The 15,033-nt window shown below is 37.1% G+C and overlaps 2 protein-coding genes across 8 annotated transcripts in view; one reads left to right on the plus strand and one right to left on the minus strand.

Moving 5' to 3' along the window:
• synrg (synergin, gamma) overlaps positions 1-2,897 on the plus strand; it is a 55,748-nt gene extending 52,851 nt beyond the window's left edge. For all 6 annotated transcript variants that reach the window (XM_059514687.1, XM_059514688.1, XM_059514689.1 and 3 more), the window contains one exon: positions 2,392-2,897. In XM_059514687.1, coding sequence (XP_059370670.1) covers positions 2,392-2,523 — 132 coding nt within the window. In that variant the 3' untranslated portion in view covers positions 2,524-2,897. The remainder of the gene's footprint in view (positions 1-2,391) is intronic.
• Positions 2,898-4,808: 1,911 nt separating this feature from the next.
• On the minus strand, positions 4,809-14,597 carry dusp14 (dual specificity phosphatase 14). Of its 2 annotated transcripts, none has more exons than XM_059514700.1 (2): positions 14,482-14,597; positions 4,809-5,972 (listed from the first exon to the last, which is right to left on the minus strand). In XM_059514700.1, the coding sequence occupies exon 2, from the start codon at positions 5,852-5,854 to the stop codon at positions 5,198-5,200; it is 657 nt and encodes a 218-aa protein (XP_059370683.1). In that variant the 5' UTR covers positions 5,855-5,972; positions 14,482-14,597; the 3' UTR covers positions 4,809-5,197. The 2 variants fall into 2 exon arrangements, with proteins under 2 accessions (XP_059370683.1, XP_059370682.1); XM_059514699.1 differs by lacking the exon at positions 14,482-14,597 and adding an exon at positions 14,273-14,456.
• Between the last annotated feature and the right edge of the window lie 436 nt (positions 14,598-15,033).

Genomic DNA, 15,033 nt, shown 5'->3' on the forward strand with positions numbered 1-15,033 from the left:
TTCCAGTGGCCTTTCAACTTCTCCCAGTGCTCCCAATCCAGGCCATTTGCATGCACAATATAGGCTATACACACACAAAATATAACTTTAATTGCTATGATTTAATTCTTGTAATTTTGACTTTATTCTTGAAAAATTTTGACTCTATTCTCATAATTGTAACTTTGTTGCCAATATTTCAACATTAATCTTTTTTTTATGTGGCACTAAAACGCCATCATTGAACTTACGTTGCGATTTATAACATTGCAATTGTTAAATTTAAAGACGCACTATGAGACAAAGTTGCAATTACAAGAAGTGAAGGCAAAATTGTTACTCCGTGAAAGATACAGACCTCATTAGAGAACTCTAAGATAGCAATGTGCACACAAATACAAACATCAAGATCCCCTTGTGATTTAAATGTTGCTTTTTTAACAAACAAGAGAATTTGAATTATGTGAGGATCAGTGTGGGAGAGCATGATTCACACATGAGTCATTTCTCCTTCCAGCATCAGCTCCAATTTTTCATAGGAGCTTCATTCTGCATAACATTCATATCATCACTGCCTTATCACAAATGCACGAGTACAGCTGTGCCTTTCAGAATGAAAGCACACTCACACGCTGCACATCGATGTATTGAGTGAGGTTCACCGGGTTCTTGTTTCGCTTTTCTGTATATAGGGTGTATGTGGTTGGATTGCACACTTCTTTTTCTCTATTGATCCTACAAATGATGTCAGTCTGGCGTTGAACTCTCATCTCTTCTATAGAGTTTGATGAAATGCCACACTGCAGTCAGATATGACTAGATAAATGTTCTGTCTAACATATAGTTTAGAGAGGCAGGTTGAATATAGTATTGTTGAGTCAAGTCGGTGACTAACAGAGACCCTGCTTATTTGTAGTGAAGCTGAAGCTGGGTTCAATAGATTTTAAGTTTTAATTGGCAGCATCTGTGACGTGCTGCGAGTGGCCAAAAGGTCATTTCAACATGTCCTTTCAGAAACAAACGAAAGCAGGTTGTGTTTAAATGCGTTTAAAAGAACTCGTTTTTGTAGACTAAAAATCAGTCCATCCAAGATGTAAATGAGTTTGTTTTTCATCAGAACAGATTTGGAGAAATGTATTATTACATCACTTGCTCACCAGTGGATCCTCTGCAGTGAATGGGTGCCGTCAGAATGAGAGTCTAAACAGCTGATAAACACATCACAGTAACCCACAAGTAATCAATGACTCCAGTCGATCAATTAATATCTTGTAAAGTGAAAATCTGTGTGTTTCCGAGAAACATCCATCAAGATGCTTTTAACTGTAAACAGTTGCGTCTTGCCAAAATACCATTATCCATAATAATCTCTTCCACAGTAATTCTATATTTCTCCAAATCGGTTCTGAAACAAACTCATGTACATGGATGGCCTGAGGGTCTATTTTGAGCAAATTACTAATTTTATTTTAATGATTCCTTTAAAATTTTAAATGAGTTTTTATAGTTCTATTAATATAAAAGTTTTTTTATGTGTATTTGTTACCGATATTATTATTTAATAAGCCAGTGTAGTTTGTATTATGTTTTAGTTATTTTACACGAAATGAGAAATGCTGCCTTCCAACTAACTGAAATAAGTTTAAATACTACTTTTTGTTCATATGCATTTTAGGTAAGTTTTATTTCATGTTATTAATTAGTTCTTAATTAGTGATTAATGATAAAAGTGGATATGAACTGAAATTCTGGTCACAGTGTTTAGTGACTTTACATGACAATGACAGGAGTTGAAATATTTTATTTTATCAGAGAAAACTGAAATGATATTTTACCACATTAACAAGTATAATGTAGATGACCTCTAGCTAGGAATATTACAATTCTGGCCGATACAGACAAGCCGAAAACTCATAAATGGTTAATATAAAAATTCTATAGTATTTTGTCTAAATAAAAAAATAAAATACTAAAAATATATATATTTTTAAATGCTACAGGATTAAAAATAGATATTGATTTTTTTTTTTTTTTTTAAGATTTCATTTAACAGTAAAGTTAAATTACTAGTTTTTACAGCTTAGCCTTACCTGAGACTGCAAAGCTAGTCTTAATGTAAAAATAGGTTAAAATGAGCAATTAAATATAATTTATACAAATAAATCCATAAAATATGTACAATTTCTAAATGTATCTTAAAGTTATCTTTCTAATATCATCCAAACATTGATATGGTATTGATATATTACATAAAAAAAGCTCAATTTGTATTGAACTTGGAACGTATTTTTAAAAGCACCTTAAAACTGAGTCCCAGTAGTTCAACCCCAACCCTCCTCCCTACAGTCAAATCAGTCTTTATCCTTTCGATTAATTTTTTTTCTCACCTTGTCTCGCACAAATCCTCTGCAGGCCTTTAATTCTGAGACGGACAACTTCAAGCTGATGTACGGCGGTCACCAGTACCACGCCAGCTGTGCTAACTTCTGGATTAACTGCGTGGAACCCAAACCGCCGGGTCTCATCCTGCCTGACCTGCTCTAGAAGCGAGCGCTGAAACATCATGAACTCTTCAATCACTTCAGCTGTTTATCGCTGTTTGCCTTTGAACCGGTACAGCTCTCTTCACTTGAATTTGGGACGCAACTGTCTAGTTCTGCCATTGTCTGTTGGAAGATCAGATAAATTATGTACTACTGAATAATAGTTTATTTAAAAATTGTAAATGTGTCTTTGTCTCTACCTTTTTGGATCTGCTTCTCTTCTGCACAGAAGTGTCTGGTTGGTTGATTCTTTGCTGTTGATTTCTCTACCATGTGAAGTAAATACTGCAGAGCTGTTCTGCATATTACGAATAGCAGACTTGTAATATAAAGTCCATAAAACAATAAAGGTAAAACATTTAAAAGCATCAAGAAGTGTAGCAGATATTACTTACAAGAGAGAAACATTTAGACATTGGTATCTTCTTTTATGTCATTGTTTTCTGTATGGTTGTGCTGGAACACAAGTCACTTTTGTAGTGGGTCTGGAAATGCTTGCGATTTTCTGAGAATCTTTTATAAAGCCTGGAAGATGTTCTTAAACGCTGTGATATTCAGTATTCTGGATTCGGACGTGACTCTTTTGAAGGACTTTGTTGTGTGAAGCTTTGAAGGAAATTCAAAAGTCTGGGGATGCAAGAAGTGAAAAGAAAAGCCTTTTGTGTTCTTCCAACCCAAGCTACTGAGATTAAACAACTTTGTGTACAACATGTTGGTCTTTGTCAGTGTTTTAGTGAAGACTAACCATTGTATTAATTGTTGTAATTATATCATCTACTTCATTAATGAGTTTTCTATTAAAATTTTGTGTCTGTATTTCTGTTTATAATTGAAGTCGGTAAGTGCAAATTAAATATTTAAATGTTAGTACTGGATGCAAATGAGAATTTTTTTGTGTCCCACATTGGAGTGATTACTCTGCGATTCTTTAAAGTCAGCCTTCATCTGTTCGGTCAGTGTCTCAGGGCCAGCTAGAGACAGCACTTCCCTCACACTGACTCAGCGCTAATAGCTGCCATTCACAGCAATATTACCTTGGCAACCGTTTCCAAGGATACTGGACTTTGAATTTGTATGATTGTCGAAAGACATCACGATTTAGTCCCCATCTGAATGTACAGAAGAGGAGTGATTTCTGTTAGATCAACTTTTCCACCCTGTTAATCATTTGCATCAAATGTTGAAATTGTAAGAGTAAAAGTAGTTTAAAATATGGATTTGAGTTGGCTTGCAATTTTGATGCCGTTTTGACGGGCTGTTAGAGTGGATAATGGTCCGCCCTTGTCTTTATACACACTTGACTATCAACCTTTATCCACCTTGTCTTCGCTGAACAGCAGGGATTAGATTAACAAAGACTTCCTTCTCCATATTAATCCAGACTTTCTACAATGCATCAGAAGATTTAATACACAGGAAGTGAAATGGTGTTCTCTGACATGATCCTACAGAAGCTTTCAAAAAGTTTAAAAAAAAAAACTTTTGAATTGTCTAAAGAATCTAACTAAAAAAAAATGTCTTGGAAGGTTTTGTGGAATGGAAGGATTCCATTGATGTTAAAGGTTCTTCATGGAATCATAGATTCCAAAGAAAGACCCTTTATTTTTAATAGTGACATCCATTAAAAACAGATCAAACCATTAAACAACAGCCTGTCCATCAGTCAATTCATACAGTAGGAATTACTTTTATTGACAAGTATTTAGGTATTTTATCATGTACAAATATTACTATGTAGCTTCACTAAAAAACGAAACTTAAAAAAAGAATAAGCACAAGGAATACGTTAAAATATTTCACCCTTTATTCATTTGAACACACTAATTAAATCAGAATTCTTTTACATGAATTCAGTTAACACAAATTAGTCAAAGCTTTGCTAGGAGTGCTCTGGTTATAATTATTTTTTCACTGCAGAAAACATATGAAAGAAACATCTTGAGTCAAAAATTAAAAACCGAATAGAATTGCAAAAGGACCAAATAGACAAAATCGAATTAATTGAAGAAAAAAAAAACCTTCTGCCATGTTTATCTTTCTGCTTCTTGTGAAACATCCTGTTTTGTAGGAGCACTGACATTACAAATGCCAATACCGTCCTTCATGGTGTTCAATAAAATTTACATACATAAATCTGTTAAACTTAGATAATATTGTAGCGTCTTTCTGTTAAACATTTTGTCACTTCACAAAATCTTCCAAAAATCTTTTTTTTTTTTTTTATACACGTTTAATTACACCTTGGAATATAATATTTTTAATATATATATATATATATATATATATATTATTTTCAAATGCTACCAGTAATCAAAACATACTGTTGCCTCTCAACAAAGAAGACAGCCGAACTGAAACAACATCCTCACAATATTACGATTGATAAGTCTTAACCAAGGACTGAATTCCTCATTCTCAGCACCACACTTGGTTCCCAATGTGCGCCTAAAACCAACATTATCATCGCCAAAATTTATTTCAGCACTTTTTTTTTAATCACTTTTGACCTCATAAAATATGCATTTAAAGTGACTTTTTCCATTTTAAAAATGGACATAAGCACTCCCATCTGGCTTTATTCTCTCGCAGGAGGGACTTGTGGACGTACGAACAGAGGCCGGAAGACAGTGGAGTCGAAAATCGCTTGGCGCTTGAACCAAAGTCCAAACCCCTCTTTACAAGCCCCAGTAAGGTGCCAAGTTCCTGCGGTCTCTCTCGTACACGTCGGGAATGACCCCGTATGGTGTCTGGATCATTTTCACAGAGTTCCTGCCAAACAGTTTTCTCTCGTACTCAATAAGCTGTCGCCAGAACCCTCCATTAGGACGAATGATGGGTCGGAGGGATTTGACCCAAGCATGAGCCTCAGCCAGGGAAACCCTGTGGTACTTCATGAGGTAGGCCAAACAGAGTGAGGCGGAACGGCTCACCCCAGCTGCGCAGTGCACCAGCACGGCTCCCCGTTTCCGGCCCACGCTGTGGATCTTATCAGCCACGCTGTCAAAATAAAGTGAGATTGGAGAATGAGGCATATCAGCCAGTGGCACTTTCACATACTCCATGTGTGGCCAGTTGAAGTTGGGCAGCTCGATGGTGGCGTTCACCACACAGGTTATCCCTTTGGACAGGAGGAGGCTGCGATTGGACGCCACATTCCCCCGGCTAAGGAACAGGGAAGGAGTGATCTGGGCGATGCCCCCCAACAGGCTGCTGGTCTCGGGCAGCAGTCGGGGGATGGCTGTGGGCACCACTGAACTGCGGTGGTGGTGGTGGTGATGATGATGGGGATGGTGATCTTGGTGGTGGAAGAACCCCTGACTTCGGGAACCCATTGAGGAGCGGAGGCAGGAGACAGAGAAATAGAAACCTTGAGGCGGCGCCAGGGTGTCTTTTAGTTCTCCTTGGTCATCTCAATGTGAATGTTGATATCATACAGATCATTGGGTGCACCTAAAACAAACCAAGAGTCAGTTTGCTTGAAATAACAAGTAGAAACCTCTGTTAGGATGGTTATAGCACGGGGTCTCCAACCCTGCTCCTGGAGAGCTTCCATCCAACAGATTTCAGATCCAACCCCAATCAAACACTTAACCAGCTAATCAAGGTGTTTGGGGTTACTTGATAATTACAGGCAAGTGTGTTTGAGCAGTGTCAGAACGTAAGTCTGCAGGATGGTACATACAGGAACAGATATCCAGGAGCAGGGTTGGAGACCCCTGGTTTACCACATATGTAGAGTTATGTATTTAAAACCTTCTGGTTACTCCAGGAGCCTCATTTATAAAACATGTACAACAGGATTTGATATTTAATTGACCATTCGCAAAGACCAGAAGAACCAGAAGACATGCAGGCGGAAGTTAGAAGACATATGCGTCACGAGCGCCTCTGGGAAATGTAGGAACAAAGGAAACAAAGTTTCCTTACTTTAGGAAAACCAGACTCCTCTTGGCTTATTTTGAAATCTTCCAACGTTTTAATTTACTTTATTTACAAAATGAGGTTTTTATTTAAATCCTCATTTTGTGCTTTTAATTTGTGACCCGCGTTTTGTTTTGTTTCGTCACTAACCACGCAGCGCTGACGAAATACAACATCAGCCAGCACGTCTTCTGGTTCCTCAGGGTCAGCAGAAGTAAGAAAAAAAGTTGTTTATTACATTTGAAATCTGGGTATTTATCTTACAAAAACGCATGGATTCGCTACAGGGGGACTTTATTCACCCCCCGGAGCCATGTGAGGGACATTTTATTACAGATGCGTGCACTTTATTTCATGTCTTTTGAACAGTTTTGAACAAACACTTGCTTATCCCCATTGAAAGGCTTGGAAGAGCAAGGACAATTTTTAATACAACTTCGAATGGATTATTCTGAATGAGGAAAGTCACATACACCATAAGATGCTTCGAGGATAAGTAGAAGATGGACGAATTTTCATTCTTGGGTGAACTAACACTGTAAGGGCGCACTCACACTAAGCAGGGTTGCCTTGTACCAAGCCTGAATCCGATTGACCCCGAGTTTCGAATATTTTAATCGATTCAACCAACTGCTTTGCAAGATAATTTACTTTTTCAATTTCCTTGAAACGGCACATACTAGTGACGCCTACTGCAGAATGAAAACACCTTTTATATTCCAACTGCAAATGTTTTGCTTCAAGTGTAACCTCTTAAATGCAATTAACAAATCCTCTAATACCAGTAAATAAGAAGCGTTTGGTAAGTAATTTTATTCATTTGTAAGGCTTTTTTTTTTAGACAGAGAGAGAGCTTGGTTAATCAGGCCAGTACCTACAACTCATAAAGGTGTCATTAAAAATGCTTAAAAAGGTTTCGAAGCTTCACAAAGCAGTGTTTCAAAAGTGTCCATCACTAGCATCCATAGGTAGGATCATTCTAGGATCTTCTGAACTTCACCCACTATGCTATGGAAACAAGTACTCTATGTCCATTTTAAACTGAGAACCTTTTCAGAGTCCAGTGAGGTGCTTTATAAGAGTCGATGACTGAAGCTTCCTTGTTGGTGGTAAAAGACAACATTAGCATGGCTGAATTCTGGTTTAATGGACTTAATTACTGTATGTACCCAGCAGATGTGCCCCTCTGTCAGACTCCCATCCCTCGAGCTGTGCATGAGAGTGTGGGGGCCATGTGGAGCAAGTGTTTACTGGAGCCTGGAGGACCCTTATTAATCAAACCAAAAACAAAGCTTGAAACCTGTTATAACCAAACTCACTTGGTCAGACAGAAAGCTTGATCTATTACACAGAACAAGAGGGCAGCTCTGTGCCTGTGTTCTGGAAGAAAAAAACATATTTTTAAAAGTTCGATTTAAAAATAGGGTTGTAAAATTAGCTCTGACAATGATTCAACTGAATTATGATTCTTTAAAATAAAAAGGAAGGTTTTATCAAATAAAACAGAGGAACAAAAATGTATTAATTAACTGATAAATAATATTTGTTACATGTTTACCAAGGATCACACAGATGAAAATCAATACAAAGCGTACTTGGCACAGTAATACTGATGTAATGAGTTGACAGGTGTGTGTTTATATAGTATTTTACAATGGCTTTGAATACAGCTAAGACAATCATAATCAAGGTCCGAACTATTCATTTTATAACTTCCTCTTTATAATTAATGTATAAAACGTGTACCAATTCTTATAAAAAAAAACTTTTTACTTCAGAGATAGTCCATTTCTTTTTATTTTATTATGAATTCAATAACTGCTAGCTAACCTGGCAGCGAGTCCAAGGTTATCCAACTTTTTCTTCACAGAGGGAAAAATGTCATTCCCATCACATTATACCAAACCTCCTGAAGGCTGAACCAAGGCCGTGATCAGATCTTTATTCAGGGATATGCAATAAATGTTTCAACAGATGAACATCACTTTGAATTATTTTTTTCTTGTCAAAAGTGCCCATAATTGATTGATGATTGATGCCCTTTGTAAGACTGATGCATCACAATGCACGCATTTTAACATACCTAGTTAAAAGCCATATGCAATGTCCATATTCACATCACACACACCGGTAATGTATTAAATTTCTTTTAGTACATGCCAAATACTTAAAAACTCTTCGTCTTCTGGAGGTGTGACTAAAGCACCCAGCTGAAGGCTGTGTTCTGGACCCAATGATGTTCTCAGGTAACATGCTCATTCAGCCATCAATTTTGGCCCGCAGACGCCCCTGTTGATTCCAAGTGTGCTGAAATCTGCTTCCTCCAATTACTGGGGGTTGAGTCGCTTGCAGGCATGAAAGAACAACTGAATGTACAGCATCTGTTTTTGTTGCATACCGTTCACACATCAGCATGTTTTACTAAAGGACAGACGGTCTGCTTACGGCTTGTGTGCTGTTTGTCGTTCCCCATCATGCCTGAGGGCTCTATATCATTCATTCCTTTCAATATAATGCATGGGGCCCTGACCCCTATTAGCATGCCACAAATATCAAACCAGTCATGTTAAATAAGAATTACATCTGATGTCTGTGCAAACAGCACCTCCTTCTCTGCACAGCTACAGCTGGCTCGATGCTCTAAAGCAACATGTGGCCAGACCTTCTGTACGTTTCTCCATGTTTATATTTCTACATTCTATTTATTATTAGTTCATTTTAAATAATTAACTGCATTAAATTAACATATATAATCTATCGTATCCTTGTTATGCATAAAGATTTGGCACACAGCGGCAAAAGTACCATCAATTTATGGCGGTGTCCTTGTGCCCAGTAGTCTGCTACTGTGTTTGCATTAATAAAACCCATCTGCCCCAGATTGTGCTGGCTGTCTCCCTGAGCCTTCCTTTAAATCAATGATAAACAGCCCGCCTGCCATTCTCACAGGACTCTGATCGCAATAACATTTACAGTCTCTAACACCCTTTCAAACAGGGCACAAGATCTCTCTCTATCTGGCTGTCACTCATTTTTCACACTGAAATTTCGGAGTTTGGATGCCATGTGTGGTGCCTCACAAACTCTTCTTCTCAGCTTGTGGGCTTGTTAACACAAAAGGGCAGTCAGTGTCATTGTGACTAAGTGTTCTTGGGTAAATTGGTGTGCAATCCACCTGGCTTAAAGGAATAGTTCACCCAATAACTGTAGATTTCAGATCAAATATATAGTGCCATGGTCATGTCAGTTCAGATGATTTATTCTTGCATATCTTGTGAATGAAATTCAGTGTCATTGGGGCTTATTGGTGTTTTTGCAAAATGTTATGACTTTCTTTCTTCTGTGGAACGTAATAGAAGATATTTTGAGAAATGTGTTTTTTTTTTTTTTTTTTTTTTTTTTTACAATTGAAGTCAGTGGTAACCAGATCTATTTAGTTCAAATATTTTTTCAAATATCTTCTTCTGTGTTTTACAGAAGAAAATCATAACAGTTTGGAAAGACATCAGGGTGAGGAAATGACAGTATTTTAATTTTTGGGTGAACTAGCCCTTTAAGAACAACAGTGGATGGGAAAATTTTGTGAAAAATGTGTTAAAAGATTCATTTCTGGTGCGGTGACCCGGTGGCTACTGTAGGTGTTGAGGAATAAAGGCTTGATATATAAGAGCAAAGATAAACCTCAGCAACCCGAAGTGCTGATAGAGTCAAAGGCCTCACTGCTGACTATCACAGCTATTTATACAAGTGAGTGAGTGGAGAAGTGGGAAGAGAAGAAAGAGAGAGGAAAAGAGGGAACATCAGAGGCCTTTTCTCTTGTGTGTGTGCATTGCTTCTAAACATGTAGCATATATCTTTAGGAATAATAAAATGTTTTCTACACAGTCTCACGTCATTCCAAATCCATATGACCGGATTTCATAATGTTTAACACAAAATAAATTTAGAAAAACTACACAATCAATAATGTAAAGCTTCTAGCTCCAAAAAAAGAAGAAGAAGAAAAAAACAAGCTAAATAAGTGGACCACAGCTTCTAGTATTTTATCAAAACATATTTTGGGTGTCTATGATGCACTAAAATGCACCAAAAAATAAATAAAAATAAACACAATCCTGTACATTACACGTAAATTAGAAGCAACAACTCAATCTTAAGTATATGTCTTCTCCATTGGGAGCCAAGCAATTTTGCTACTAATACAATACCTCATTTTCTCCACCTGTGGAGTGGCGTGGACACATATTCTTGGCATGACAGTAATGGACTGCTGTGTCAACCTCATACACACACATACAGGCACTCATCTCTCAGTGTGTGTCTGTGGATCTGTCAACACCAGTGCACATCACAGATTCAGTGCCGCAGGTCTCCGATGCCGTGTGTAAAAATTCTCCCAGAGTCTGATTCCACATCCGCAAGCATTAATGGGAACAAGAGACACCTGCTGAGAAACTCGAGCCCCAAAATGGCAGCCCTTCTTCCACACTAAATGTGAAAAACAGGAAACTGAACCTGAGCCTTGTTTAAATCTAGCAGCTTAATCTTGTCAATAGGCTAATGAAACAATCCATGCTCATTCAACAAGTGGCTGCAACCTAACGCATTAGTGACATTTCAAATGTGAACATTTTAAAGACTACATTTTAGATTATCCATTTAATAGGCCTATCAGTCTAGTTCCGCTTTAAAGTGATCCATTATGTCATTTTTACGGTTCCTAATATTATTTTGGGAGTATCCTATAATAGGATTACATGCATGCAAGGTCAAAAACTTTAATTTTCAAAAAATATGCATTTAATATCACCTGATTTTTCAGAGATTCTCAAACGATATACGTTCGAAGCAGTTTAAAGATTCAGTCTCTCTAAACCCCTCCTTTGCGTGAGCCTGCTCTGCTCTGATTGGTCAGATGGCCTTGTCTGTTGCGATTGGTCTACGGCAAACAGCGGCGTCGGAAACGATATACCTATGTAGCAGGCGGGAAGGAAGTCGACCGGAAGTTGAAGTCGGGCGCGTGCCGCCATCTTGTAGCAGAACTTCACTTGCGCTAGCATCCCATTGACTCACATTCATATTGGCGTCACTTTGACAGCGAATAACTTTACATCTGAGGCATTTAAAGACTCCATTTGTCCATTATTTATTTCTAAAGATACACGACAATGTATAAAGGGCTTGATTACCTTCTATGTTACATTATGGCCCCGTAGAAACAGTTTTTGTAAAAATAGGCAAACGGTTGCGTCATAACCACTCGACTCTCTGTCGCACAGTAGAGAAATTACCGTACAGACAGGAGGAGAAGCTCGCAGGTAAATTTAATATGGCGTACTGGCGTTACATTTTAAAATACTATACAAAATAATTAATCAGAATACTTACTCCTGCTCACTCACGCCAAAGAACTCCCCGCTCAAGCTCGCCGTCTCTGCAAGATTAACGATGGCAGTTTGCACGCACAACTACTAGAAGATTTACATCTGTCAGACAGGTTGCTGACATCATCAAGCTTAGTTTGAGTCTGCACGTCAGAAACGGAAGTGCTAAAATTCACTAAAAATGGGCTTCACTTGTCTCAATTGAGTTCCAATGGGGTCGCTGTGTCCATTTCTTTTACCAGTGTTGGGGGTAATGCATTACAAGTAACGCAAGTTACGTAATCAGATTACTTTTTTCAAGTAACTAGTAAAGTAACGCATTACTTTTTAATTTACAAGAAAATATCTGAGTTACTTTTTCAAAAAAGTAACGCCAGTTACTTTGTATTCCCATTTTTTGTCTGACAAGCCTCCTGTTCCCATATTGGGAGAAATCGGAAGTATGGAGGCGTTGTGTGCGCTGTGTGAACATGTTACTGTAGTTCTAGACTAAATGTGAATGTGCATTAATTCATCCCACTCACAAATAAACAAAAAACAAAACAGATTTAGTATTCATCAAAATTAATCAAAACAGTGAAATGCAAACTCAGAATATGACGCAAACCTGCAATAACTAAATATATTAAATAACACAAATCTATCTATTCCCATTTTATTAACAGTGTCTTTGCTGCTGACCTTTAATGATCCAGTTCAACCATACTAATAATTAAAAAATGACTTTAGATAAACTAACAATTGTGCTTCATTGTTTTTTTTTATTGCTGAAGAGTGTTGAACCTTCTTCTCCTGTGTTCTACTGTACAGACGTGAATTTACTTTTCCTTCAGCCTGAGGTTTATTCATTACACTTTTTGGTGTGAAAGGGCTTTTACATTTGCTATAAATAGAACTTCTTATATTAAAAACAATCAAGCCCTGCTCATTTTTAAAAAGTAACGTGAAAGTAACGCAAAAGTAATGTAACACATTACTTTCCATAAAAAGTAACTAAGTAACGTATTTAGTTACTTTTTTAGGGAGTAACGCAATATTGTAAGGCATTACTTTTAAAAGTAACTTTCCCCAACACTGCTTTTACTGTCTATTCTATGTAGCCATCATAGAATACTAATGACTCGTTTAGGCTGTACGGAGTCGATTCTTTATTTTGGGAGACAATAATTTTATTTATCGTGCACTTTCAGCTTTACAACTTTGCAGATCATTTACATACACATACAGCTTTATTCCATTAAAGGCAATATTGGAAATGGCATAATAGTGGCACTTTAACCAATCATAGAAAATTCAACACTGCACTCTTTTCATGTTTACATCTCTGTGCATCCTAATTAATATTTTAATGGCTGACCATTTATTATTTAAGTGTCTGACAAATATACACTTTTCAGTTACAGCAGGATGGTTGTTGGCATAAAAACAAAACGACTAAAATTTATGTTAACTTTACATAAATTTCACAATATATATATATATATATATATATATATATATATATATATATATATATATATATATATATATATATATTTGAAAAGTTTGGTTTAAATAACAAAATTTAAAAAACACTTGGACTGGTTTGTGAATGAACATTCATTTGAAAAAAATAAACAAATCAGATATTGTCAGTTTACAGCTTACAGGGATTTTAAGTTGTAAGATATTTAATTGGACACATAAACTTGCATATTTGGTTTATCCTACAGGTGTGAATGGTTATGAGAAACCTGTAGGCTATTGAAATGTCAAAGGTAGCCTATTTATTTAATACAAGTTACTGGAGTGCACTTATTGTTGGAGTGAACAACAGGTCTGATGGAAAACGCCAAAGAAAGCGGGCTTAACCTAAATGATAATAATGGTTAAGACAACACTGAGGTGAAAGGAACAGGTTGATGAGGCCAGTGACTGAGTGTAGATCGTATTTTGTTGCATTGAGCGACTCATGTCTGACTCAGTCACGCACATCAAACTGTTCCTTCAATAGCATCCATGACATAAATTCAAAAAGCCATTTGAAGGCGAAATAATACAGAACATCTACAACTGATACCGATGGTGAACCTGTTGGCAGCCTAATTTGCAACAAAGGAAGTACGTAGTTCAAACTCTAGTGACGGAAAATCATTGAAGCATCATTGCGAACGTGAAAAAAACATCGCGGACAATGACAACTACTCCACGCACGCGAACTGTCTGTTCACTTTGCGCACGCTATTGTAACAAGCATTTTATATTTCTTTCAATTTCAAACTGCATACGCACAACATGAGCAATTATGTCGGACAAACACACTAAATGCCTTACACTTCCGAAATCTAAAGACATAAAAGATCACAAAAGCTGCGTATTTAGTACACTGTCGCGTCAACATCAGCGTAGACTCTGTTTAATAAGATTACTCATGTTCCTCTCACCCAAAGAACAGACTTAACTTACCTCACACACAAAATATTGTCCTCTGAAATTATACACGGGTTACACATTCAGCTGATTGCAATGATATCCATCACAGCGCAAACAAGCTGATATTTCGGTAATATTCCGTAAAATCTGACAACTTCACGCGCTTACCCGTGATGGAGGTGAGAGCGCGCGCGTATCTATGGTGTGTATGACAACAGGAAATTTTCTATTGGAAAACATACGCTTAAAGAGCACAGAAGCGCCTCCCCCGTCCAACGCTACAGCCAGTCAGTCTTCATACCGACACATCACGATCCACACTCAGCTACAAATACAAGACATTCTCTCAGCGACAGACATCATCTGCAAATGAACATGACGCCACTGTATGAACCTAAAGAGCCTCAGGAGCATCACATTTAGCAGAGTGATGCAAATAAACACGCCATCTGACTGGAATTTAGAATATAATCCCTATATTTAAATGATTGACTAATTACTGCTGGAATAAATCCACAATTATTATTTACACCAGTTGTCAGTAGTTTGTCAGATAAAGAACAAAGCGAAGAATCACTACTTTTCATTTAATGGTAATTTATGAAGCCCTTTAAAGAAACAGTTAACTCAGAATTACAAATTCTGACATTATTTACTCACATTCATGTTGTTTATGACTTTCTTCTTTGGAACATAATACTAGTAAACTTAATTTAGCACAAAGGTTTTGTCGATCACTGGGACTGTTGAAAACATAGCTGATAAAACATGACATTTTAAACTAATTAACTATA

The sequence above is a fragment of the Carassius carassius genome, chromosome 28, assembly GCF_963082965.1.
Source record: "Carassius carassius chromosome 28, fCarCar2.1, whole genome shotgun sequence".
NCBI lineage: Eukaryota > Metazoa > Chordata > Actinopteri > Cypriniformes > Cyprinidae > Carassius > Carassius carassius.